Genomic DNA, 24172 nt, shown 5'->3' on the forward strand with positions numbered 1-24172 from the left:
GCGGGCACTGGGGCGAATTGCACGTTTTGGTGAACGCCAAGTCCAACTTTGTAAAGGCCGTTTTACACGGTACACGGAATTGCGCAGTCTGACGTACGTGCGAAGGCGCAATCAAAATTGCGTCGTGTAAAGCGGTGAATTGCTAGAACACATGCGAGAATGCGTGGATGCGAGACGGCAAAATATCCCCTGTTCTAATTTCGTTCATGCATTCGCGCAATTCCACGCCATTTTAGAAATTAATGCAGCTTTAACCTGCGCAATTCCGTGCCCAGTGTAAAACGGTGTAAAAAAGCGTATGTTGACATGGTGCAAAATGGGCTCTCTATCAGTTGCATACATTTTCTTTAGCGTGCCCTTAAATTTTCGTTTTCGCTAAAATCTGTGGCTCAGCAAAACTTCCAACGTAAATAATCAAGATGAAAACGAACGTCGTGGTCAGCCCATTACAAACCAATTGGTGTTCTCGGATTCAGCCCATTTTAATATTTAAAACCCGAAGATCTAAGCATGATGAACTGTAACAAACGTTGCACTTGCACTGAGCAAGGAAATAAACACTTTCAGTTTTCCACGATTATAGCCGTGGAAAATAACAGATGCTTATTTCAATATTTTCCCGTGCGTAGACGCCGAAAATTGTACGTATACAGGTTTAATCTTGTGAAATAACTTGAATTATTGCTAGAAATATTGAATCGTCATCATTTAACTCTCTTTCGCGCAATTCTTCCCTTTAAGCTCGCCATTAAATCCGTTCAAATTGGGCATTGATTGTTTTCTCTTGAATTTTTTTCTCTTAAAAAAGTTAAGCAAGATAATTGACGTAATTCATTTCACTTTTTGTAAGGCTACTCAGATCATTTAACTAAATTTCTCAGCTCAAAAAATATAAATTTCAATGAAATACAGAGAATGAAAAACTTTTCAAGCAAATATGAGCGAAATGAAACGTTGCCGGTGCCTATTTTAATTGTGTTGGGTTTACTCTGAGGAACCGTCAGTACTCGGCCCAGTTCTGTGCCCTATGCTCACTATTAATAGCAATGGAGTGCAACGCCTTCCTGTCCTATCTGCTAGCTCCAATGTGCGGAGCGGTCCAGCTTCCGGCCTCATAGACCCAGTCACCTCAATCGGGCGTGGCAGCAGGGATCGAAAGTTCCTCAATGTTCTGTTTCTCCCGAGTCGTGACCCACTGCCGACGCCAAGATTGGTTTCGTAACGATTCCGCGCATATTAAACCGCCGGGAGAACTTGGTAAACGCTTGTAGGCCGAGATAGTATGCAGCGGTCATATATACGGTCAGCGTGAGTTTCAGCTTTTCTCCGCTCCGAGGTGTTGTTACAAAAGAAATGTGATTAATCCGTGGGATCGCTAATGGGTCTCTACGGACATAATATTTCCGGTCACTGCTCATAATAAGCGAGTGATTAGTGGGTTGGATTGATTCCCCGTGGATAGGATATTTATTGTGGTATTAAGCAAGGGCGTACCCAGGATCAAAACTAGGATGGGTAAGCCATGGTTGTTCAAGTTGTAGGTAAGATTTAAGCATGGAAAAGGTGAATGAAACCAACATTTTAAGGAAGCTGTAACAGATCTTTATTAGTTTTTAAAATTATTTGCTTGAAAAGATATTATTTTCCTTAAAGACATTTGCGATTTTTGCTTCTAAGAGGGGGGGGGGCTGCCCCCTTCTGTCCCTCGCTGGGTACGCCCTTGGTGTTAAGAAATAAAAGGTCGGAGTACAAACAGATTAGGCAAGCATATGACCGAAAGTCTATAATGATTGTGTGAGCTTAACCTCGAAGCTGCATTTGTAATTGTTAAGATACACTAATCACAAAACGATTGCGAATGTGTCATGAAATGGTTTCACCTTTTAAATCTTTATTTAACCCATTTAGATGTGTCTGTCCTCCAGTGGCGCAGCGTGGGGGGATTTTGGGGGTTAAAATCCCCCAGAGCTCAGAGAAATTTTTAATTTTAATCCATTTTACTTCATTTGTTTGATATTATTTGGAAGTAAGGAAATAAAACTTTGTTATTTCCTTACTTCCAATATGGAGAGGTTTCACAAAGTAAAGCCTGAAGTTATTAGTTGATATTATTTGTAAAATAGTGTAGGGATTGATAAAATATCCCTCAGAAAGTCGTAAAACCTCACCATTTTGAACCATTTATCTTAAAATTCCGCAATTTATTAATCTCGCACTTTCCGCTTACCATGGCGGATATTCTTAGCTGCGACCCTGCTTTCCTCTACATGGAAGGCATTTAGCCTATGATGGGTTAGGAATATCGTGTGAGTCCTAAATAAATTACGATGGTCTTTGGGTGTTCGAATATCTGGCATCCCGTGATGGAAGTAGGTTTTTAATTATACTTTCACTTTTGTATACTAGTCAGTGAGCAGCGTTATCACGGGCATCTGGCAGGCGATGATATCTGTTTCTTTAATTTTTATATTTTGACACTCATAACGGATCTGTTTAATCTTTTCAACGGATCATCTCCTATCTCTGACACTTAGTTTACGACTGTGGGTTGTAATATTTTACTGCTGTGTCACTTCATGGCTATCCTAATGAACAGTTGTAACTAACCTTGATATTTTATTGGCTTACTTTTTATCTTTAACATCGAGTCATGCCCTAATTCCACTATCGTTGGATGTGTAAGGCAGTCAATATATTCTCTCCAATCGTTCTCAGAAAATTAAGTTCAATACCTATTTTCTAATGGTAATTAGAAGGGTGGTACGGGTGCTTCTTTGAAAGCTACTAAAGATTATTTTCTAACCGCTGCGCAATATTGATTCTCAAAGCTTCGAGAATCTCCATGCAATGCCGTGAACGCACTCGTTTTATTGATCAAACAAAAAATAGCTTCATTCGCCATAAATTTTGCGAGTAATATTTTCAGTCATAGGCGATCACGTACCGGAATTTTGCGATATTAGAATTTCCGATTTGTGAGTTGGCAACTTAGACGGTGTGACCGAATGCTACAATTGAAATTGCTACATCTTTTTGACGGTGGTCCTACGGCCCACTGAGCTACCGCGCCCTCTATTGTGTATATTATTAAGTCTTCACAAATGGCTCGATAAATGATGAATGAACACGAGTGGGTAGATTGTAGAATTATATCAATGTCACGGTCCCTGCTTGACTCTTTCTTTGTCTGCAGGATTTGAAAACCACTTCAGCAATAACTGCGTTCTCAAGAGCTCTTGCAATTGAATCGACATCCAAGACTCCCTGTTGTCCTTTCCTACCGTGACCCATTGGATTTAAATCACTCTTCCTTTCGCGACTCGTTACGTCATGTCAACTTACATTACGAATAATTACTTGCGCTTCGGCGTGTCTTGCCTCATTATCTCGGTGTGACTTGTACGTAGAAATGCGCAGTCGTTCTCTCGTATGCATACCGTTGCATATCATTTTAGAAATCTTAAAATCACATTTTAGATGAGCTAAGTGATACCGGAAAGTGATAAAGATATTCCCGTAGAACTACTTGGAGGCAGAGGAAGAGGTCACCATGACTTAAGGAAGCCTTCTTCTTTCATAATCTACGGACTTCTGATCCGCAATTGGTGTAATATTTACTTAAAGAATGTTGAGAGCCGGGACTTTAGGGAAGCATCGCTATTGCTCAAACGGTCGTGTTTTGACTTTTTTCGTCACAAATTATTTGTTCTATAATTCAGCTATTCGTGATACATGGAGAGGACCCTTTTCGATATTGACTTTGACAATTAACCTCAAATTTTAACCTTATGGAAAATGAGATTAAGTTTTACATTTTGAGTTTCGTTCAAATATTGAAAAGGCCATTCTCTGAGGGCCCAATTTCTTCTCAAGGATTACTCTATTTTTAATCGAGTGATATGTCATAAAAAAGACGGATCGTGCGATAGTGATACACGTCCTCCAACGGCTTTGGCGTTAGAATATGAGAGTAATGTGTAGGTATTCAATGAATCCTCGTCACGTATTATTCGTTTTATAATTTAGTCATACTTATTTAGTGAAAATTTTCTGATACATGGAGTGAACCCCTCTCCATATTTACTTCCAATGCCTCAAAAAATAACCTCAAATATGAAATGTTAACCTTCTCGAAATTTAAAAGGTAAAGCTTTATCTTTTGAGCTACATTCAGATGTTGATAAATCCCCTCTAAAGGCCAATCTTATTTCTCAAGGATGACTCTATTTTTGAACGAGTAATATGTCGTGAAAAAGACCGATCGTAAGATAATGATGCGTCCTCTGGTCTTTGGCATTGAAGTGTGACAATAATGTGTACTCAATGTATCCTCCAATATCGGAAATCGGTATGTGACGAAGTATCCATTGAAATCTCGAATATATATAGGACTCCTCAACACAGCGTGGAGGGGAATCGATTGAGGAACGGAAGATAAGATTGTCGGTTGGTCACTGACAAGTGGGATGCATCGTGAACATATGCGTCCGGAACCAGAGGCATTCGTGAGGTCCGCCAGACACGGACGGCCATGGGAGGACGCTTAGAAATTGAAAGGATCAATCAAGGGGATCGTTTGTGTTGTGTAATGCGCTCTACGTGCCAGACGATGGGATGCAGCTGAGCTTGAGCGCCTGTCTTCAGTATACGCGCGACGGCTGGTCCAGCCTCTCACTCCCCTCCCCCCCCAGTCACCCACCCGGACGTCATAAACATGTGAGGAGCGCTGGAGTGGGTCAGCAACAGCCGGACTGGGGGAGACGTGTTGATCCGTTCGTTGCCTGGCGACGAGTGACGGGACGTAGTCGAGGGCGAAGGATGAGTGGTGCGAATTTGAATATCGTCTCAACTCCCCCATTGTGGAAGGATTTGTGTTGAAATTCGGCCTTGAGACTGTATCCACATTGTTGTCAAATGCCGTAAAATTCTTGTACTAAGCGTGATATAGGTGTGTACCATTTTAATTTTTTTCTTATTTATGTATGTGTATACCCGAGTGAATAACAAGGGATTCGGAATAATTCATTAACACTCGGATTATTCATAATTACCCTAACGAATAGCGTTAGAGAAATTCGAGAACTTTTAGCTTTCGGGAGGCTATTTTAAGCTTAATTAAACTAGAGCGTTGCGCTAGTTTCAACGGAAAAGATTGCTCAAAGTCATCCAGTTTGAGATTAATTGTTTCAGAGAATTATAATCGTGCATTTTTGTCCTACCTTAATTGATTAATGTCCTTAAAAATTCAGAGAGTTAAATAAAATGTCGAAAAGGCTGAACACCCCTGAACTGCAAATTGCTTCCAAAAAACGTCTGTGTTGCCATAGCTTAGTAACTATGGAGTTGGGGCCCCGTGTTTATGGACAAAAAATGCTCTAACTAGTCTCCTTTACCACCTCCTGACGTATTGCAGATATCTCATGAAACACCCTGCACGCCACAACAATGAAATAAACCTTAGTTTCTCGATAGAGAAAGAACCCTACCCTATTGGATGTTAGCAGGGTGGTCATGTGATCGAGGACTTAACATTGCCGAATCTCGCGTCGTTCACTCGGCTAAAAACAAGTGAGTTTTTTTCATCGACATGGGGAAACTCCCACGCCCCGCGGATGACCTTCCTTTACTTGCAGATAAGTCATCCCGCCGGATGCGCAGGCCACTGGCGTCAATGGGTCACCACTTCAGGGGGAATATAACCCTCGCGCGAGCATCAGATTACCCAGCCTTTAACGCCACGAACACTTCTAAACATTGTTTGGAGTACAAAGGCTCGTGAAATAGTGTGTGTGTGTGTGTGTGTGTGTGTGTGTGTGTGGAGATCTCTGTGCAAGGACGATCTTAGTGATACGGCGGCTTTCGTGTTTACTAATTGTGGTTGGGTCGAATATGTGCAATAATGCTGTGGCCATGTCGGAGTTGAATAATGGTACGAGGACATTTTTTTATTGGACGCTGCGGAGGATTCGAAATACGATTTGAAAATTAAAAAAAAAAACATCCTACTAATGAACACGTGAAGATTCCTAGAGTAAGATGAAACTTCGTTGCTTTCTTTGATAATGGAGATTAGGAAGAATTTAGAGTGAACTTAAATTAGTCTAATAATGTAGAGGCGTTCAATGTAGATAATACCATTATATTTTAGTGTCTACTGGATTGAGGATTGAGATTTATCCGCCTAGTCTTAGGTGTTCGTCATCGGCATTATTGTTTACTTTTGCAGGCCTCTTTACCTTTCCACCAAGCTCTAGGAAACTCAATATGGAAAACAATACCTGCTTTGCGGCGATTGTTGCAGAAACTTCACTTTATCGCCCTTTGAAATATTTCATCTTTGCGATTTTCTTTCGTGCTAAAGCTGAAGTAAAAATTGAGTTGATTTTTGTAAAAAATAAGCTAGAATTCAATTCATCCGAATGGTAACTTTTTGTCATTCCCAATGCTCTTGCTACCAACGTGCAATTTTTCTCCCGTTATGGATGAATCTGTCAACCCTTACGTCTCTGCAATTCAAATAGATTTTCTGGTAGCGAACCAACCGAATTTAACCCTACAGCCTGACTGGTGAGAGGGGAAAATTCGCCCTCAGGCGGGACTCGAACCCGCGATCCCTGGTTTATCGGGATAGGAATTTACCCCTCTCTGGTCGGGACCGCCTTATGACTTTTATGTTGTACTCATTAATATTTATCAATTAAGATCATAAAAAATTGTCTCGTTTGGCTAACGGACTTTTTTCTTATTTTCTTGAAGGATTTCCTGACCTTCGTGAAGGAACAAGGTGATCAGCGTGATATTTGAAGAATCAAGTGCCTGGTGCCTGTCAACGACGACTATTTACACTGTTGCTGTATGACCACAGCGATCGAGATTTAATCGCTGGCTCAAAGAGGAGGAGGAAACAATCCTCCCGCGTTAGTTTTCTCGTCGACTTGTGAGGGATCACTGCAAACATGAGCAACAGGGAGAACGTGGTTGGCGTGAGGAAGGACCGCGGCACGAGGGCCCTGGAAGAGTGGTGCCGCAGGGCCGTAGCCGGATACAAGGGAGTCTGCATCCGGAACATGACCACATCGTGGAGGGACGGCCTGGCGTTCTGCGCCCTCATTCACCACTTCCGTCCGGACCTCATGTGAGTGCATTGTGACGTCACTCGTTTGTTTTGTTCCGAATCCTCTCCATTTCCTTCAAGATACAGTTTTACTTTTTTTGTCTCTCTACTTTGAGCAATTTTCCATTTGTCTTTTTCCTTAACAAACCCCCCTATGTATCATTGACACTTTCCCGGCTAGTAGAACAGTGGTGCCATGGTACCGGAACGCGCCGAAACGCCATTCCGGCACTGGTTAACAAAAGACGTAATAGTCAAATAACACTTTTATCAATTTTGTTGCCTCGGAATTTTTAATGTCGATGGCTAAGTTCTAACTACACGTATCTCAAATTCGGCCGGTTTAAAACAGGCATCTTAAACAAGGCATAATAACATTAAAAAGTAAAATACATGCAAAAGAACAACTCTTTGCTTGCAATTGAATGCTTCTTTTTCAATTTTATGAAGTTTTGGTTTTTAATTTCAGTGTACTAGTAACAAATATTTATCGTTTTTTTTTGGTCTCCTGAAAATCTGCAATTTTTGAGATACGTGTTGTTGGAACTTAGGCATCGATATATACATTCGCTGCCAAAACAAAAAATATAAATAATGACTTGTAATAAAAGCACACAGATTAATATTTCACTTCTTAAAAAAAGTTAAGGAAAGTGCTTTCCGGCACTGCTAATTTTTCCATGACTTCACTGTGATAGAACGCAGTGGCGTAACTGTGGGGGAGATATCCCCCCCACAGAGGATCTGTGGGATGAGGAGGATAGATCCCCCCCAAAGCCTCAGAGAAATTAAAAAAAAATATTTAAAATTATTGTCTAGTTTCGACGTATAATAACTGCATCTGCTTAAAGTTAAATTTTAAGTGCCAAAATGATGTAAAATGCCATTTTTCAAAAATTTTCCCGGAATCTCCGTTGCCTGGAGGGGGGATAACCCCCTAGGCCTCTTCATCCCCCCTAAAGCATATTCCTAGTTAGGCCACTGATAGAACGAACAAACTTTTCTTGGGTTTTCGCGTGAGTAGGGAAATCTAAGAGCGCTGAAGTTTTAGACAGAGTAAAGCTAAATACATATAATAATATGGACAATTTTTTTTACTAGCTGAAATGCTATATCTGTCGTCTGTGTTGACTTATTTTTATGCCTGAACATCAGAGGTGAGGGTTTAAAAATTAGCCTTAGATCGATAAAATATTGAAATAGTCACAGGCTCAAAAGGGGAGTATAGAGGAAGTCAGCCCCAAATCCTCAAAGAATGATATCATGCTAACGATATGCTGAATCTCAGTTTCTTAAAAATTAGCAGAATGAAGTAGGCATGTGCAAGTACTAATAAAAAATGTTGAACATTCGTAACACTATTTAATATAACCGAACCTAAGCAATTATGTTGGAACTGCTATGAAATAATGCTTAGTTTCAGCCCCTCACCACCCACTCTTAAACCTGACTTCTGATTTTGTGCTTACAATACGTGTGATAACCTCACCTCCTCATATTCTCCATGTATTTTGTCTTGCAGAGATTTTGACAGCTTGTCAGCAGACGATATATTGGAAAACAATGCCCTAGCCTTTGAGACAGCAGAACGACACTTGGGGATCCCAGCACTCCTTGATGCAGAGGATATGCTACAGTGCCCTGTTCCAGATAGGCTCTCAGTTCTCACCTATGTTGCCCAGCTGTACAGAGCTTTCGCTCAACCTTCAAATGGAAGCCCACTGTCAACTGGGAAATCCCCACAGAATGTCCTTTCTGCTACCACTCCGACAGCACCAAAAAATCGTCTTTCACCTCTGAAACCAGGTTTGTAAATGCTTAGCTACCCTTTTGGATGAAGCAATTGTCAAATGAGAAGTCTTTAGCCAGAAAATTTTTGTGGGAAGGAGGTTTCATTTATTTAGAGATGGAATGCATTGGTAGGGACTTCAAATTTGGCTGTAACCCTTCAAAAATTTTGGGTGGGGGATTTGAAACCCTTGGCCTTCTCCTAAACTAGCAATGTCCTTGCTTGATGGGCTCACTTTTCCATTGAAAACTACTTGTTGGAGTTGCAAAGCATTAAATATTGAGGGTGGCTGATTATTAATTACAGTGATTAGATCTTAAACTGCCCTCTTTCTTCATTATAGTCTCGAAGCATTGATGTAACAGTTTTAGTACCAAAGAGACATTCATATGAATTGGCAGTAATCCATATGATCTGCTTGTAAAATGTATCCTGAATTGAATATCTTGTTCTCCTAGAACATGGGGAAATTATTAAATCTCCCAAGTTTCAAATATCCAAATCAGCATTGTATGATTGTATTCTAATTTATATATAATTGTTTTGCATCTTACAGTTTCATCTGCTAGTCCACCTCCATCAAGGGATCGATTAATTGGAACTTCATTGCTTGGCAAGTCAACTCCCTCTCGTCCACCTCCCCCAAGGTCACATCTCCTCTCAGACTCATTGCAGCTGTCTCAGCGTGGGTTAGACCACTCAGGCCCACCCCCGACCAAGGTATGCTTACATGTCTTATGCCAAAATATGGAAACAAAACTATTTTATCTTCACAATAAGAACTGCTTGGTTTCACAAAGTCAGTCAATAGGGTCGCAGGATAATTTTAATTGTTTCCATTATGAACAAAAGTGTTATATCCAGAAGTTGGAACATCAGAGGTGAAATAGGTTACAAACATATATAGCATCACAATTACATATTTGAGAATCATAAGTCAGTGGATTTTTTTCCTTGCATTAAATAAGAGGTCGGTTGTGATTCAGATGAATTTATAACAAAGATAAAGAAGTTTTGGGGCACTGGACTAGTTTTTACAATTTCATTTACTATTTAATGCAGCATAAAAGCCATTTGCAATTAAATTTTCAATCTTGTTTCCTTACTTGAATAACATGGCACTAACATAATTTTCTATCGCATAATTGAAAGTTCTTTCCATTCCAATGGAATAACATTCATCTTTTCTGCTGGTGCTTGAATGCAAATTATTTTTTCCAAAATAATCCATAGAAGCAGATAGTATTTGATACTTCTTGTTTCTCTGTACTCCTATAGCAAGCATCTTTCTATGCATTATTTTTACGGTGAAACTTAATGTATTGTAGCCCTGATTTCATCCCCACTGAAAAATTCTTGAATTAGTTTTCCTGGAGAATGTTAGGTTTTTCTAACACTTGTGGATTGAGTCATCTCATTTTAGGCAGTTCTTTATAACTTTGTATGAGAATATTTTTACTGTCCTATGAAACATGATCTTATATTTGTTTTCCTCAGAAGAATTGCAGAAAAAATTCTATCCACGATTAAAAATTTCTCTCGATGGAGGTGATTTCTGTCTGTTCAAAATGATGAATTCCATTTTTGTTACCAAAGAGAATATTATGTAATTCGATGGAATATGTTTTTCCTCATGCTTCCACTGGTACAGTTATGATTATTATTCGTTTTGGTGGCCGAATAACATATTCCAATGTGGATACCAATGATCTGATCTCAGGGCTGTCCATTACCTTTCCTAGGAGTATCTCTTCAAAGCCTTGATATTAATTATAAATGCATTTGATTTTATTTTGTTATTGATAAATTCTTGAGCGTTTCTTAAGACAGAGCTAGATTACATCAAGTGCAATTGGTCTGTGTTTTTGCACTGAACAAAAATAAATCTATCTTGGTGGTTTAGGTAGCAAAGGAAGACTATGGTGGCGTACCCCTATAAAATTCTAAATCTGGCATTTATTGCATGCATTTTGCTGCTTTGGAGATTTGCCACCTGACATAGCTAGCCTGTGCACATGCAAGTTACCTAAGGTTTTTTTTGCAGATCTACTGGCTATTATCTCTAGAATTATGATTGGCATATAAATATGAGCTTAGGCTTAAAAATCTTGTTCCATGATTATTCATTAAACTTAATTCATAGAAATGAGATGCAAATAAAATATTCTAACCCAATAGGCACATTACTCACAATAAAATTTTGGTTTTTTATTGTGCTAAAAGCTTCTGTCCATGATATACCATATTTCCCAATTTCTGTGAAGTAATCACTTTCTAATTCAATCTAAAGGCCTGTTTACACGATAAATTAACACGTACAAGTTAATGTCTGTTTGCGCGACTGATATTTGCGGACCGGAACGGAACATGTACGAATGCATGAACCAAATTAGAACAGGTTCTATTTTCTGTGCATGCATTCGCACAAGTTGGATGGTTACACTGTGCATTTTGGCGTTCATTCTCGCGTCCATACATTTAGACAATAACCCGTACTTGTTAATCTACCGTGTAAACAGACTTTAAAGTAACTCCATGAAAATGCTGCTGAGTGAATGCATCAAGGTAATGCTATTTGATTCAAAATTGTTATCTTACTGCGTGCATCTATTTAAATTGGGTGAATTATTTGACATATTTTTTAACTTCATTCCCCTATGAAAAAATTGTATAAACCTGTTTCAAAATTTTATACAATTTATACAATTGCCATGGCAATGTATAAGATTGTATAAAATTTTGAAACAGGTTTATACAATTTTTTCATAGGGGTTCCTATACATATCCTAGTTTAGATACATATTGATATGTACCTCCACTGCGCATGTTGAATGGATTAAACATTTAGGCTATCTAACTGCCATCAAAAGAGTGCAGATTGATTCATAATTGCACATAAATATTGTGCCTAAACATTACTCATACATATTTTTTGGGGAATTAAAATTATTGATGAGATCCACCATTGTTAAAATACCAGAAGAGGAGACAGTAAAGGATAGTGCATAACTTTATCTCCAAAATGTACCTGCTGAATGGTTGCTTATGATTCCTCAGTGCTTGCTGCTTGATGTTTCCTTGGTGCCATGTATTGTTCATAAATGGGATATTGTGCAACAAAGATCAGCAAATAAAAACAGACAAAATGACATAAAGGGTCTTGTATGGAACAAAGTGATTTTCTTTAAAGTATGGAATATTCTGGCCATATTTTGGGCAAGAGAATCAGTTTTGACATGAGGTTGAATTTGACCGATCATCATTTAAAATTTCATGCACTGCTGATTCTTATTCATAAGTATGAATAAATGATGGAGGGAATTTTATTCAAGATTTCATTGCTTCATTTTCTAGGCCCTTACATTCTCATACACCTGCATGCAAGAGATCATTTGTATAGTGTTCAACGGCTCAAGTGTATATGGTATTAACTCGCTCTACACAAGGGAATTTTCTTGCATGCGTTGAAGAAGAACATGAATAATTTCCATTGGGGCACCTTAATGTAGCAAAATTTTTGACAGTGTGACACATTATATGTGCTACACAAAGAAGTACTTTAGACGACATTAATTGAGATGCTATTACAAACAAGGGTCTCCTATGATGTCAATTGGCAGCATTCTGCATGAGCTGTTTCATGGCCACATTATTATTAAATACAAAGTATTATAGGTGGCCATGGCTGTATTGGCATGACATTTATTGTTATTATTATGAAGAGAAAAATACCTGGTTGTGAGTGTTATTTCTATTTAAGATTCTCATTTAAAGCTAATTTTTAGACGATGACTACTTCCTTGACAATAATTTGGAGGATATTTTTGGCATCCAGTACACTCTTAATAAAATTAAGTTTGTTGCTGGATTTGCTTGAATTATAATGTTCATTCCATACTTGAATGTACATGATTCCAAATAGTATCACAGTAGATACACAATTGTTTGTATATTTTTGGAATTTATTTGGTCTTGATTGTTGCCTCTAAGTTCCTGCAAGAGCCTTTCTAATTTATTACCCTTGTTGCTATTGGGAAAAATGTGAGATCAGCTGGATCATAAAAATATTAATGCTTGAGGAGCCAGTTTTGCATGGAAATAAATGGCATTTGCATGATTATGTTTTTACCTCACAACTTTGGACTATTTAACAGCATCTGGGGGTGATTATTTGACAATATGTTACACTACATCCTAGACATGAAATATACTTTTTATTTTGTTGCTGCAAGCTTCCACTTCTTTATATCTCTGAGAAAGTAACATATTGTTGCATCAATGGAAATTGTAATTGTATTGATCTTGCTGCAATATTGGGATTAGTGATGGATGAGATGGTCTTAAATATATTGGTAATCATTTTTCATGAACAAATTCAGGGATATCATTAATTATGAAGATCACTGTCCATTTTTCTATCATTTTAATGTCTTAGTGAATGTCTATTGTCTCAGAGTGCATGTATATAAATCCCTGCTGTCAGTGAGTACCATTAGCCAGGGGCGGATCCAGGATTTTTTTCTGGGAGGGGCACGAGCAAGGCCGTATCCAGGATTTGTTCTGGGTGGGGCACAAGGATACCTCGCAATACAAAACGAACGCAATGATAATGGGACCGTATTAAAAATCTTGCATATTTTTTAGGGTCTGGGGGGGGGGGCACGTGCCCCCGTCCCCCCGGATCCGCCTATGCCATCAGCCAATTTCATTAACTGTGCAGCTGCCAGTAAATGAAAATAATAACCATTTGAAGTAGTAGGTTCGGAAATGTTGCTCCTAATCATAGCACAAAAGATCATATGATATAATACATGAATGTTGAAAAGCTGCGAGAACATCCCAAATTTAACAATCTCTGAATCGTGCGTGAAAAATGATTATTAAAAACAAATTTACTGTTAATGAAATGCTTGTGACTGTGCCAGTGCTTATTATGTGGTTTATGGCCTAAGTATGTCAATTACTTGTGCATGTCTTGTATTTCCTTTTTGATACAACGCATTCATGTGCATTGTGCATACATTGTCAATAGTATGTATGCATTTTTTTGGTAAATGTTTGAGCAATGAAGAGAAGCATGTAACGAGTTGGCATGAATGTACTTGTGCTTGGGTACAGAATGTAGATTTGAGGAAATTTTTTAAACTTTCATGTGCCAATACTATGCAATAGAATTCTGTACTTGCAATTGGAATTGTCCTCTGGTGCTTCCCTGATAAGGAGTGCACCTTCATTGATGGAGCTGATTGTCTTAAAGTAGATCACAAGGGTTGCAATATCAGATTTGTAACCATCAGCAAATTCAATTGATCGAGCACTTCTTTGCAGGGTTTTCTCATTTTAACGACGCATTTTTGAATAGCTATATTTGCTTTGCATTTTGTGAGGGATGTAAAGCAGTGTGGGTAGCATTTGAATTTGTAAATTGGAGTTTGTTCCTCTTCCATAAATACTGCATCATTTTCTCATCTTTGCTGTAATTCAAATAAAATGGAAAATAACTATTATATCTTTGTGCATCTCCTGAGCTAATTTGTGTTTGTGGATTCCAAATATTGTTAAGAACTTGTTACCATGCACTTTGTAGATAATGATGCCTTGCATTTTCTTGTGGGTACCCTAGTAGAAAAAAGTGTGTTCATTCAGTGTTCTTTTTATGTTCATTTAATGTTCAAATTGTGTTCCTTCTATGTTCACCGAATGTTCACTTTATGTTCTTTTTATGTGTTTTGTGACAGAAAGAACATAAAAAGAACACAAAATGAACACTCGTCTGTGAACATAAAAAGAACACAAAATGAACACTCGTCTGTGAACATAAAAAGAACATAATTTGAACACAAAATGAACACTTTTTTGAACATCAAAAGAACACAAAATGAACATAAAAAGAACATTTTGCTGAACAGCAAAGAAAAAGCTTTCACGGAAGTCCCATCATTACCATGAACACTTTCACATCTTTGTGAGTCAGATGTCAGTGTTTGGATGAGTTTCAAATCATTTTATTTCCAGCTTTTTTTTTTATTAGAAACGAACATATTCGTAGAAGCCAAATGCTCAGGCCTTATCCCTGTTTAGTATCCAATAAAGTACATATTGAGAGTGTTTTCAGGTGTTCCTTGATTGCATTCTCGGATCGTTCAATGTCCATTTTTTGATGATATGCCTTCATTTTGGGATAATTTTCCCGGAAATTCATTATTTTAAATTTCTAGAAATATTATGGAAAACTGCTAAAAAATACAGTTTTGTGGATTTCAAGATGGCGAAATTCAAACTCATTTTTGGTAGACAAAGTCTCCAAAATCATCTGTATTACTTGTTTTATGTAAAGCTACTTGTCATGACACATGAACTGCAGTTATCCACAATCACCTCCAAGGAATGAGAATTTTTATACTGGTTTATTTTAAAGAACAACAAAGAAAAATGTTCATTTTGTGTTCAACATAGTGAACATAAAATGAACATATAAAAAAATGTTCAATTTGTGTTCACCATGGTGAACATAAAATGAACACAAAGTGAACATAAAATGAACACATAAAAAAATGTTCATATTGTGTTCACCATGGTGAACATAAAATGAACTCAAAGGGAACACAAAATGAACATAAAGAAAAATGTTCATTTTGTGTTCAACATAGTGAACATAAAATGAACATATAAAAAAATGTTCAATTTGTGTTCACCATGGTGAACATAAAATGAACACAAAGTGAACATAAAATGAACGCATAAAAAAATGTTCATATTGTGTTCACCATGGTGAACATAAAATGAACTCAAAGGGAACACAAAATGAACATAAAGAAAAATGTTCATTTTGTGTTCACTGAGATGAACATAAAAAGAACATAAATTGAACATCAAAAGAACACACCAAGAAATTGGTGAACATAAAAGAACACCAAAAGAACATCAAAAGAACACTTGAACACTGAATGAACATATAAAGAACACCAAAAGAACACATTTTTTTCTACTAGGGTACTTCCATATTTCCTCAACTGGATTTTTCGTACACACACTTTGTTTTCACCTTCATGTGTACATGTTAGGTCATCTTCTTATGTTCTTGATGCACAATGTCTACTGCTCAATCAGTATTCTTTACGTGATTCTTTTCATGCAAGTTCTCAGTAAGAACATCTTTTTTCCTTCTTCAGATATTTTTTGTTTTCTTGAATTAGGTTTTTGAGATATCTGACATAAATTCAATTACTTTGAAGATGAGATGATTCACCATAACACCCACTTTCTTTATCCTTGTAATTACTTATAACTCAACAGATAATAAGGTGATGAAGGGCATCAAACTAAATATATGATGGTTGACATTTCTCTACCTTAATCATGGCCATTAATAATCATACTTCTTAAAATTGATCGACAGAAAAATGAGAAAATCTCTCAAGGTCACAAATATTTCTTTCGTGTGTGCATGTATTTTTTAAATGCCTGTGAGCTTTTATGTGAAAATTGACTTTTTTTATTCAAAACGGCTGAACATGTCTCTTTGGCTACTGTTTTGTTTTGTACATATCATGTTTGTGTCGTTTTCCCCAAGTAATTCCCACACTGTTTTTCTATCTCCTTTAGGAGGAAAGCTTGGACATTATGGGACAATGTAAGCCCGAAATATTCTGCTAGAAGGTAATCTCATAATTTTGCTTTATTCCATGCATGCTTAACTAATCCATTCCTAATGCCTAATGAAACGCATAGTGCGGGTGAACAGACAATTTAGCCATGATAAACACTTCCATGGGAATAAATGCGGTGAATAAGGGGAATATAGTGGTTTCTGTAGGTCGGTAATGTTCCGTAGTTACTGAATTTCAACGAGGAAGAATCATCAAATAAAGGTCACAGCTCTGGATCGCGGGTTTTTTCTGGTGCGAATATTAATTATTTTCGTACCTTCGTTTCCCTTCCATGGAAGAGGATTTGCTTAATTTATCAAGGTAAAGAATATAGTGAAGAATCTTATTACTCACATCTACATTTTAAACCTCCGCCGACCGGACGTGCTTGCGCTTCAAAGCCCGTTATTGTTAGCCAATATTCGATTTTCATTTGTGCTCTCGCGGAAGAAGTGGCGACATCTTGCGTTACATTTGAAAAGTTCAAGAGAAACTGGTCTGCTGTGCCTTTGTTTGTTTGTTGGCGTTGGGAATTTGTTGAAATTCATGAATTTAAAATCCTGTTAAAATGTTATCGAAGGAATTTGAGTACTTATTGTCATTAATAGTCACGAAATGGTCTCCGACGTGGCAACGAAGTCGTTTACCTTTATTAAAATAATGCACCTCGTACCTACAGCTGCTGCCCTGATAATTTATTTCAGATTGATTTTTTTTAATTCCGTGAGTTTTTATTTGATACAATAATGATTTTATTTAGTATCGCGTAATTTACTGATTGATAACATTTCGTGTCAAATCTTTCCCAGGGATTAAATGTCGTTTGATATAGACTTTTGTTTTGAGCCAAGTGCTATGAAACAAATTCCAACCTCCCAAGTAAGCATATCTTTGTTATTATTTGAAACTAACATTAATTAACACTGCTAATATTTTTCGAATTTTGTTGTCACTAACACTTCTAGAAGTATATTCGGATTCAGTGTATATTAAAACTACTTAAATTATTTGAAAATCTCATGTTTGCTAGTTTGAGGATTTTAATTCGAATTCATCTCTTACACAAGTGATAGATCGTCACAGTTCCTTTAACTTTTTTATAATATGAGCTCACAATTATGGGCATATTTCAGTGATTGCCCATTCTTTTACTTCCTGTATTATCTTTTTTGTTGCGTGGGATTCGTTATGGGGATGTCATGTTGTTCTCTATAAAACCCTCTCAATATTGAACATTTTCTTGGGAAATTTTGTTTATTTATCGACATGGCATGATTTGTGAATTTCTTGCTTTTTCGAATGGGGAAACTCTTTGTTTTAACTCAATGTAGACTATCGCCAAGCCTTTGCTAAAATGCAATTGCCTTAGTGCTTTTATAAGTTCAACTTTAGTCATCCTTGGAATGATTGTTACAGGTGTTTGCACCAAAGAGGGAGCCATGTTTTGAATGTGGCTTGCCTATCTTCATTGCTGAAAGACTCCGCATCCCATACTCATCAAGGACTCAAAATGAAGGAGGAGGAGAAGAAGACAGCGGAGGGGGGAAACCAGATTCCCCCAGTAAACAGTCTTTTATCCTCATGCACCGCACATGCTTCCGCTGTGCTCGTTGTCGTCAGCAGCTTAGCCCAGCTGGTGGTTACTACGAAACTGAATCGGGAGCTTTCTGCTGCGAGGTGTGCCCCGATGAAGAGCCACCGTCTCCAGTCTCAGAGCAAAGCAGGAAGATTCATGGCGATCCTGAAGGGATGCTGGCTGTCGGTACTGATGATGAGGCTTCAGATGCTGGGGATGAGGCTGATGGTGCTGCAGGGTCCATCATGGACAGCTACAGCGAAGACTTTGAGTCTGCATTGGAGGCCACACAGACCGAAGGTGCATGTACCGCGGTAGCCGATGTAAAAGGTCCACAAAGTTCAGCTCATGACTCTCAAGATCAAGTTTCTGGTGATCCTGCGATAAATGATGCCCATCCATGTCTTGCCGAACCCAGCAACAGCAGCTCATTCCTGCCTCCGAAGTCTCATCAGAAGCTCAGTCCCCCAGTCAAGACCAGGAGGAAACTATTATTAGATGATGGAAACAAGTCAGATGTCAAGCATGAGGCCACTAGCCAAATAAACGAAGTGCAGGAAGGAGAATCTCAACTCCACCGAACTGACGAATCTCAGCTAGCTCAAAGGTTGCATCCGGTGGATGACGTCTCAAGACAAGAAGACGCCAATTCAGAGGAAGTGGTACTTAGAAAAAAAGAGACTGGAAAGAGTGGCGAGGAAGTTCCTAATGCACGGGCTTTTTCTGTGTTTGATCGCGTTCGTATGTTTGAGAAGGAAGTTCAGGCCAAGCAGTCCTTGCCTAAAGACAGCAAGTGTGTGTCAGTGAGTGGTTCCTTAGCAAAGGAGGGAGATGTGAATGATAGACTGAGTAAGGATAAGTCTGTTGTAGAAAGGATGGATGTGAAATCACCCAGTGATCCTGTTCATTTTCCTTTACCGGTTGTTGAAGGTAGTGATGTAGTAGAAGATTCTAGTATTGGTGTTGACGCGAAGAAGGAAGAAACTAAGGCTTTGGAAGAAAGAAAGAATGAAAGCTCAATAGAAAATATTCCCTTTATGGATGAAAATGATACCCCTCAAGTTAGGGAAGAGGTTGTTCCTTCCCAAGAAGATGTATCTTCATCTACCCCAAGTAAACTTGAGGGATCTGAAATTTCTTCAAAGGAAGAGGCTATGGATGATACTTCCAATGAAGCCACTGTAGATTTGTTAGGGCATGGTAGCTCGGTCGATACTTCCAATGTGAAGGGAGATAAAGCAGATATACCATTAGTTGGTGCAATAGAAAATGAAATTCCTATGAAAGAATGTGGAAATGGTGATAAATCTCAAGAGATTGATAGGACTGTTGTTGAAAAGACTGATGATAAGAGTGGATTGGACCTTGGGAAGGAGTCAAGTGAGATTGTTATGAAAGCTTCTATTAGCAGTAATGTTAGTGGTGATGAGAATGGCGCGAAAGAAATTCTGAGGGATGCCTCCAGTGATGCAGATGTTAATAAGGAAAGGGAAGTCAGGGTTCCGGAGCACCCTCAAGTTGTTGGGAATGAAGTCAGTTCTACCTTAACCCCTGTGACTGGGGACGCGAAAGTGGTGCAGGAATCTCCTGAAAATAAAAGCACTGTGGATAAAGGCACTAAAGTTAAGAAGACTGAAGTTTTAGCACCTAGTAACTGTTCAATTAGAATAGATTATCCTGATGATCTCAATCCGTTTGGAGATGACGAAGAGGTGAATGACAGTAGAAAGGCTGAAGTAGTTCTGCGGAAGCCTGTTAGCAGTTCTCTCAATCCTTTTGGCTCCAGTGATGAAGAGGATGATGGAGATGAAAAGAGCCCAATGTTAAGAGCATCTCCAGTTCCAGCCTCTAGGAGAAGTAATCCAAGTTTGGATACAGTTAGGTGAGTTTTTGAAGCTTTCAAACTTTATTTGGGGTATAAATGCCCTCCTGTTCCTTTACAATCATGTTCCAGTGAATGATGCATAGCATAATGTTTGAAGCTGCAATAATTATTCAGTTAAACTTTTAATGTCTGTCTCTCCAAAATGATGCTAAGTCAATTATTTAAGCCTTTTGACTTCATGTGGTTGATCAGTCCTACATGTTAATTAAATGTGCTTTTTGTGTCTTAAATAGGAAAGACAAGGATTCTTCATCTGCAGATAGATTAAATCCTTTCTGGAGTGCAGGGGAAGATGATGAGAAGGAAGATTTTAATGATAGATCGAGGAGAAAAAGCCTTGGGTATACCAGTCAGCCACGAATGCCTGTACCTAAGCCCCGAACAGTTTGGTAAGTATTGATGTTATGGAAATATTTTGCCATTAAGTTAGTCTGATTTGTGTAGAAAGGGTTTAAGGAAAAGAAAGTTATGCATAGATGTAAAATGCACAATTAGGGTATAAATTTGCAAGCAATACTGTACTAGTTGTGATCAGTTTATGAGATAACAGGCTTTAAAAGTACATGCCCATAAGGCTTAAGATGCTTTTTTACTTGATACAAATGTATTGATAGTGTAAATTTTTAAGTAATCTCTTTTATGTGTACCCTTACATTCATGGGCAGATGTAGGGTGGGGTGCGCAGGGGCAAGTGTCCCCCCCAGGCGCTTAAAAAACAGACAAAATTTTTAATACAGTTATCATTGCGTTCATTTTGTTTTGTGTATTATGGAGCCAAAATCATTTAATTATCATGTTCTTATTAAAATAGAGAGAACATTTTGTTCATTAATTGTTGCATGTTGTTTTTAATATCAAGTGTGAGAAGATTGTTTGCCTGTTAGATCATTGTGGCCCCCCCTTCCCCTTGAAACTAAATCCAGGATCCGCCCTTGCTTACTTTTCATGATTGTTTTTTTCCCATGCACAATTATATGGAGTTGTCCTGAATATCATGTTGCCTCCTGACTTAAGAAAAAGAGAATCGCATTGAGGTCAAATCTATTCATACATTTTTCTATCAGAACCGGTGATAAATTATCTTCCTCCTAATTAAATTTATTTAACCTGTAAGTATAGATGTTTTCAATGAAACAAGTGTTTACTTAATTCCCATTGTAATAAAAGCTTATTACATCTACATTGAAGCCGAAGAAAAACTGAATACTGATATGTGCCAGATATATGGCCAGTCACTACCTTTACTTTAGACTGTGGGAAGCTTGGCAATACGTAGTACATTTTTTCCCTCAGGTGTTGAACATCAAGATTTTTTTTCCAAACCTGGAGTTATTTTCTTTCTTTTGCTGCTGTTTATCGGGAGTATTTCCTAATACTACATATGTATTATCCTAAGTTTTGATTAACGTGTATTTTTATTTTCAGGAACTCTGTCACATCAACCCCTGAGCCTAGTCCTTTACCCCGTCGTGGGGTTTCTCCTAGTCCCAGTGCTGACTCCACGTTGGTGAGGAAGCGCCGGAAGAAGCCTGCCCCCCCTCCTCCTGTCCCAAAGAATGCACACACCCTTCCTCCAGCTCGTGTCACTACTCCACCCCCTCCATCATCGCTGGATACATCTACTGTCTCCTCACCATCACCTTCTGTTAGCACTGTAAGTGTTAATTTTCCATCGGAATTTTCATTTGATAACCAGTACTTTGTCTGGAAATATTAAAGCTTTAAATAATATTTTATGGTCCTATAATTCTGCCATTTTATGCATGAATGTAATCCTTGAAGAATTTCTTGCTTGTACAATGGATCCCCACTTTGTGAAGGGTTTGACTTAGGATGGATTTTGCCTGAGCCAGATTAGGCCCTCGGCTGTCATGAGGCTCATTCACCTCCCATTTTTAAGTTTCTAATTTATAGGAGAGATAATAAAATACATCATTAATGAGCCAAATGAGTTGACCTTAACCAGAACATTTTTGTGTTTATTTATTAAATAGGCATTTGCATGGAATTTCTCCTTGTTTTCTGTTCAGTGTTTTTATTTATTGTTGTGCACACAACCACGCCCTGGATAGGGGCAACCTACCAACCTGTGACTCATCTCAAATCTCTTTCTACAGGCAACCTCTCCTAGTGGTACGCCAAGACGGCCTAGGAAGTCTAGACCTGCCCCACCACGTCCTGTGCCCCCTCTACCCTCAGATAGCACTCCAGCTGCTCCGGAACCAGTTGTCATTCCTCGAGACAGCATTCCTGCAGAGCCAGTTTTACCACCCCAGAGCACTGCCCAAGTCGAGTCACCAACAAAAGATGAGGCCCCAGCTACAGAAGAAGTCTCATTGTCCAAACTCAGCGAAACCAAAGTGCCAGAAGAAGTCTCTCTGAAGACACGCTTGCCTCCGGAGTCAGAGAAGCTGCAAAAAGATGTTGAAAATCGCAACAGGAGGAGTAGGACCAGTGGTGGAGAAGAGGAGGAGGAAGTGGCAAAGGATGAGGAAGCTCAACCGCTTGTTGTTAGCGATAGACCCCCAGACAAGAGCACCTTTGGACAGTGGAAGAGGAAGAAAGGACCAGCCCCACCGCGGCCATTGCCCCAAAAGAGAAAGGTAGTTTGGAGAGAGTTTAAATCAAATACAGTGAAACCGCTATTTTATACTCTTATATTATATGTCTTTGCCTTTTTGACACTTGGTACTGGCCGATATCTTTTTTGAACAATGCTCCTCTATTTCTGAACATATTCCTCTGCTTTTAAATTTTTTGGACATTACTTTCAAATTTAGAAAGTGTGTGGTTCCTCTGTAGAGAAAATCTTGTAGCATTTAAAGGCTGATTTAAAGTGCTTAAAAAGGATACTAGGATTTTTGAATAAACTAGTTTGCTTCCCAATCCATTTTACTTTTCCCTTGCCAGGTGGCATAAGAATAAGAAATTACTGATGGATTTGAATTTAGGCTTCAGAACTGTTTAATAGCTTTTTCCATTAATTGTACTTGAAGTGTGTCAAACTCATGCATGGTTTCTCACTTTGTCTAAAATATTTCTTTTCCTTTGGTACATGAATTCTTAGCTCAGTATTCCTTTCATTTTTATTATGCAAAAACACTCTTTGATGTGTCTCTTACGATGAAACTATTCGCTGCTCAACCTCTCATCCTTCTTTATTTTTATTTTGCATCTGTTTTCCTTGTGCAACGTAGCTTTCACTTAATTTTCAATTCTTACCTAGGTTAATCCTCATGTGCCGATGTCGGAAATAAGAAGGGAATTGGGTGACATAGAAGTCCAGCAAATGGAATTGGAGCGCCAAGGAGTCGCCCTGGAGAGGGCGATCAGGTCTCGCTTTCAGCAGGAGGAGTCACCCAATGGTGAGGTTGTCCGTCCATGCATGGTGCATACGTTTGAATTCCTCTATGTTCAAGAGAGACATTGTAATGTGTCCCCTTGGAAAAATTAATTACACTACCATCATCATGAAGAAGTCAAAGATAATATTTTCATTTATTAATTGTTCTTATCATAATTTGTCTTTTTATATATTTTCTATCTTGAAATGACTTAATACTTTTTTGCAATAAAATAATTTTCAAGTCTTGTGATTATACTAGTTTCTTTTGTAAGCCTCAATTAAATATTTGAAAACTTTTATTGGATACATATTTTAACATTGTGTTCCACTTTTGTTATTTCTGAAATTTTTGAAAGTGTGAAATTGTTGTTGAAGTCAACTCAAGCTTCCCAAAATTGGGTGCATGATGTTATGGCCTGGGTATTAAAGAAATTCCAAAAGGTATTTTAAAGTCCCATGTCTGTTTGAGAGAAGTTTATGTGTAAAATCACTCTGTAATTATTGATTACCTACTACCTAATGTCTGTGTGGGATAATTGTCTAATTGGAATTGTCCGCCCCATTTCTTTCATACGTGCCCTGTTTGAAGTAATGTGATACAAGTCTGTGTGACCTTTGTAATTACCAGTGATGGAAGTGAGGAGTTAATTTTTAATTTTCAACTTGATTTATATAAATTTTACCATTTCAAGTGTCCCATTATTTTCAGTGGATCAGAAGATCGTATTTAAATAATGATAATAAATACCTATTGATTACTTAAATACTTTTGTTTCATTCAGTTATTTAAATTACTCTGTAGAATGTTTCATC

At 38.1% G+C, this 24172-nt stretch overlaps 1 protein-coding gene across 6 annotated transcripts in view; it reads left to right on the forward strand.

Moving 5' to 3' along the window:
- LOC124157566 (MICAL-like protein 2) overlaps positions 1 to 24172 on the forward strand; it is a 60945-nt gene that overhangs the window by 26890 nt on the left and 9883 nt on the right. For 4 of the 6 annotated variants that reach the window (XM_046532397.1, XM_046532402.1, XM_046532400.1 and 1 more), the window contains exons 2-9: positions 6757 to 7135; positions 8637 to 8920; positions 9460 to 9623; positions 17969 to 20010; positions 20247 to 20402; positions 21439 to 21667; positions 22131 to 22616; positions 23240 to 23378. In XM_046532397.1, the coding sequence (XP_046388353.1) occupies positions 6957 to 7135; positions 8637 to 8920; positions 9460 to 9623; positions 17969 to 20010; positions 20247 to 20402; positions 21439 to 21667; positions 22131 to 22616; positions 23240 to 23378 (3679 nt within the window). In that variant the 5' untranslated portion in view covers positions 6757 to 6956. Of the gene's footprint in view, positions 1 to 4929; positions 4949 to 6756; positions 7136 to 8636; positions 8921 to 9459; positions 9624 to 17023; positions 17276 to 17361; positions 17432 to 17968; positions 20011 to 20246; positions 20403 to 21438; positions 21668 to 22130; positions 22617 to 23239; positions 23379 to 24172 lie in introns of those variants that run through there. The other 2 variants (XM_046532398.1, XM_046532403.1) reach the window with 2 other exon arrangements.

Source organism: Ischnura elegans, chromosome 4 (genome assembly GCF_921293095.1).
Source record: "Ischnura elegans chromosome 4, ioIscEleg1.1, whole genome shotgun sequence".
Lineage (NCBI taxonomy): Eukaryota > Metazoa > Arthropoda > Insecta > Odonata > Coenagrionidae > Ischnura > Ischnura elegans.